Source organism: Phalangium opilio, unplaced genomic scaffold (assembly GCF_054372755.1).
Source record: "Phalangium opilio isolate 3A_F unplaced genomic scaffold, DU_Popi_V2 ptg000094l_1, whole genome shotgun sequence".
Taxonomy (NCBI): Eukaryota; Metazoa; Arthropoda; class Arachnida; order Opiliones; family Phalangiidae; genus Phalangium; species Phalangium opilio.
Window position 1 is genome coordinate 1935388 of NW_028324199.1, and position 4642 is coordinate 1940029.

Genomic DNA, 4642 nt, shown 5'->3' on the forward strand with positions numbered 1-4642 from the left:
CGAAGGGTGGGGCTTGCGCGAAGTAAGCTGGTAGGTTTTCATTGCCGCAGGTCGCCCGTCATCTTATCCACTCTATCTTACTTAATTTCTCCCTGGCAAGACTACATTCTGATAAAGACTAATTTCCTCCCCATTAAAAGCAACGTCTTAACTATCTATCTCTTACCTTAGTGATATTCTGCATCTGGGCGCAAAGAGTATTCTCTCTTACAAAGTTGCCCCAACGTTCACTCCCCATCTCTATCGAAATTACTCTATTTCTGAATTTCACCTACCAACGGGCTAAACAGAATATTTTGTCAATTAATAGGTGTGGATAATTATCGCTCTCTTTCTTGCCTTATTCAATTTGAAGCCTTTGTGTCGCTTCTTAGCGAATACTCTTCAATTCTTGTTGCGACTACGGCGGGTTTCCCTCGGAGCGTCCAATAACTTGATGGACAGTTACGAAATTACCAGGAAAACGTTCATGACTACCTATTTCGTCGGTTGTTTTATTTTGGCGGAAGTCTTTAAAGCCCACCTGTCGACTAAATTGACAGTGGATGTTGATCGAAATATCAATTACTTTGATGATATCTTCAAATACCCCAAGATGAGCATTGAAGAACAAAGACTGCTTTGATTTAGTTCAGGTGAAAGCTAGCTTTAAAGTTTAGTTCATTGTTTATTCTTTGACTTCGTTACCCAAAAGGCCTTCATTTGCTGTAGTTCAAAATCAGTACGAGACGTTTTGTGTTGCAGAGAAGGTGCCAAATAGCGGCTCAATATACAGTAAAAACAATAAGCAAAGCAACAGGAATTAACACTTGACCCCTATTATGGTAATCTAGATTCGCGGTGTTCACTCCACAATGCGACTCCCCGATGAATCCGTCAAAAATACTCCGATTCAACCAATCAACCTAGCTTATGTTTTACCATTAATATTTCTCGAGTTCAATTTATAGTTTTGTTGAACAGGCCATAGTTACGCTAAAATCCGCATTTTAATTTTTAAACTAGCGGTATTTGGAAGTTACTAGATCTGATATATTGGTTCCCCGTCTTGGTTATGAACCTGTAAAGTTCCTGGTGAATGAGGATGGAGAAGCTACCATGATTGTAGCGTATGAAGGTGCCTGTTCGAGAGAGAACCTATTTGAAGACGACCAATTTATGGAGATTAAAGCATACAATTGTTTTAAAACCATTTTTGAAGAAGGATATGCACTTTGCGCAGGAGTTACACCAGAAGCGCATGAAAAGCTTTCAGAAATTAAGTTCTCACCAAAAAATATCACAAACTATGAGAGTCCTATCTCAAGAAAATCATCCAAACTATGCTCAATCTGGTTTAAGCCATCAAAATTTGCGTCAGCTAAGCATTTAAATGTAAAAAGTCATTGCAACCCATGTCGTAATGTATCCAAACATATCAGGAAATTAGGATTGCAATGTGCTAAACGCATTTATGCCTCTCCATCATCAAACTGTCCTTTAAAATATTTATCACCAAAAACTCAAAACAAGCGTCGATCGCATTTGCGTGTCAGAAAGCACAGGCTTTTTGAGGCAAACAAGAAACTAAGTGTAAAATGTGAAGAATATGAACTTCAGTTAAATGCAAAACAAAGCGATGAATTATTTAAAACTACAAAAATTATAAGAAAGGACTTTTCAAATGAGTTTGAAGAGATCTTGAATGAGAACCCAGAAGCAAGTGCATCTCTAAGAGAAATTTGGGAAACTGATTGTGCTCAACAAAGGGAACAAGATCGACAAGATTTTGCAGAGGATCAATCAAGAAATTGTAAGACCTATTTTGTCATTATTTTAATTGTGGATTTGTTTTAAATGCTTGTTAATTTTAAAGGTAATGGAAAGGTCGGAAATAGATGGAGTGTGATAACATACCGAATAGGTACAGTATTTTTTTTGGTATAATTTCTTTTGAGAAATAAATTAAAAGCTCTCATAATTTTTAATATAACAATTTATCAGCCCTCGCAATAGCATGTCGCAGCAGAGCAGCCTACGAAGCCCTAAAACGTTTTGCAATTCTAAATTTACCAAGTTGGAGAAGTTTGCAAAGGAAAATGTCAAAGCATCTTGATGGTCCAGGTATTAACTTTGACTATATGCAAGAGCAGCAGTTATGTTATGAGGAGTTCGTCAAAGAAGAATTGGCTGTAGGAAGAAAAGAACCCAAGGGGGATGGAATACTAATCTTCGATGAAGTTAAAGTTACTGCAAAAGTAATTTGGAACAGCAAGAATCACCAGTTGGTAGGACTTGCCATGACATCGGATGAGCTGTCCAGCTTAGATGATATTTACGAAGACCTCAAACCATCCGAAACCTTACCTAAAGCTAACTACATGCTTCAATTCCTTTGGAGGGATCTAACCTCAGATTATGATATTGTTGGACCATATTTTGCCTCAGAGAACACAACTGACACACATTTCATCGCCGCTTGTCTTTTTGAAGTTCTAAGAGCTTTCCACTTGCACAACTTTAAAGTTTCTGTCTTAATGTGTGACGGAGCTGCGTCAAATTTGAGCCTGATTAAACAAACGCAAGGTTATCAAGGAGCTTACGGCGTGAAGATATCAGCATCAAAAGAGGTCAACATTGAAGTGAACCCTTCTTTCCGAAACCCATTTATGCTAAATAAATTTATTCATTGGATCATCTGCCCTTCACACGAGGTAAGTAATGTGTAAGATTTTAAATAATAAAATCTTGCCAGCCATTATATGGCAAACTTTACTGTAGATGAAAAGCCTTGTCAACGCCTTATTTTCATCAAAGGAAGGAGGGGCACGACAATTTGTTATACATGGCATAAAATTTGGTTGGGACTCAATAATTGCAATGAAGAAAAGGGAAGATCAAAGACGAGAGGCTGGAATTCCGAGATTCATTCCTGACCTGGTGCAAAGCTATATTGACAGGGATGCCTGGACCAAGCTCAACGTGAAGCCCGCTCGGATAATGCAAGTAAGAAACTGTTTGAGGCAAGGCTCTAGAGCAATGAAAAATAAATTGCCTATTTTCAGCAAAATGAGGTTTTGGCTGAGCTATTTGAACACGCAAACCCAAAGAACGGAGACAAGCCAGACGATAGTGAAGAAACAATGGCAACGTTCAAGTATCTTGAAGCTGTGAGTTTACTTTTTGAAAAAGGCATGCTAAAGAGAGGAAAAATCACTAGCTTAGAAGATCCATTAATGGTGAACATGGAAAATGGGTTAAAATATTTCAAGGATTGGCTAGTAGATCTAAAAGGTAAATTTATTCTAATCATGAATGTGCTCTAATTCTTAGGATTTACTGTTTTATGTTTGAAAACAAATTATAGCTCGTGATGTAAAGTTTAACATGATGTATCCAACTAAGGCCTTTTTGGCGTGGCAGGTAAGAGTAAAAATTGTACCCTGCGGTTATATACCCGTTAAGAACATTTCGTACCATCAAGACGAAGGGCCAAATAATCATCTACGTCTTGCAACGATTAATATATCATGTTTTCTTATAGACGTGGGATCTTTTAAGGGTCATGGTTTTTGGAATGAAAGCTCTAGTAAAGGACTTCACTAAGGATTATCCAGGTTATTACCTGGCACCTCTCCGCCTAAATGGGAGCGCTGTTGAAACGCTGTTTTCACAATACAAGTTCAATGCCAATGGAAAGTTATCGGGGGCCAATTTTGCTTACGCTCGAAAAAATTTACAAACTAAAGCTGAAGTACATGGCCACCATCACTCCAGCAAAAACTACCGAAGCGAACGCTTGTATGTTAGCCGTAACTTTTCAAAATTTAACCAAGGACGCGTGGTTAAACGTAAGGCTATTAAGCAAAGTTTAGTGAAGAAAAGCTAGAATCAGTGAGCATTTGGAATTGTTTAATTAATTTGGAAATTAAAACATTCTGTTATACATTTTAATTGTCAAGTCATTATTAAAATTTGCATTTAAAGTCAGCTAGGAACTTTGGTTTTCTTGTTTTTCTTCCAGAGGATGGTCCCGGCTCAAATAGAGAGTTTTTTTCGCCACCTGATTGTGTTTCATTTGAACTATTTATCACAGATTTATTTGTACTGTCTTTTTCGTTAAGCTTCTTGGATGGTTTAGACGATTTCGGTTTTTTGCCATTTGAGGCATGTATAATTTCTTCTTTGGGCTGCACAACTTCGCTCGGTTTAGCCATTGGTTTAGAGAGCGCTTCTGTGACTTCTGATTCAATCATGGTTTTCTTTGGACGCCCTCTTTTTGCGGGTTTCTTAGCTTGTCCTGATGGACTGTTTGGTTCAAAGGCATCTTTAGCTATCACAATGTTTTTTGGACGCCCTCTTTTTGAGGGTTTCTTAGATTGTCCAGATGTACTGTTGGGTTCTATGGCATCTTGAGCTATCACAATGGTTTCTGGACGCCCTCTTTTTGTGGGTTTCTTAGATTGTCCAGATGTACTGTTGGGTTCTATGGCATCTTGAGCTATCACAATGGTTTTTGGACGAGCTGTTTTGGTCAGTTTTGACACGTCTTTGCGATTTTTCACTTCTATCACAGTTTTCTTTTTACGTATAGCGGTTGGATTTGAGACTTTGGGTTTTGAGATTGTGGCTGTCGACATTTTCGTGGTCTTTTTTGAAATAC

General features: G+C 38.0%; 1 protein-coding gene across 1 annotated transcript; it reads left to right on the plus strand.

Moving 5' to 3' along the window:
* Positions 1-2828: 2828 nt before the first annotated feature.
* Positions 2829-3933, plus strand: LOC149637890 (uncharacterized). The gene is made up of 4 exons (XM_089850767.1): positions 2829-2985; positions 3045-3273; positions 3347-3402; positions 3524-3933. Exons 1-4 carry the CDS (start codon positions 2860-2862, stop codon positions 3866-3868), a joined length of 756 nt encoding a protein of 251 aa, XP_089706893.1. The 5' UTR covers positions 2829-2859; the 3' UTR covers positions 3869-3933.
* Positions 3934-4642: the final 709 nt, after the last annotated feature.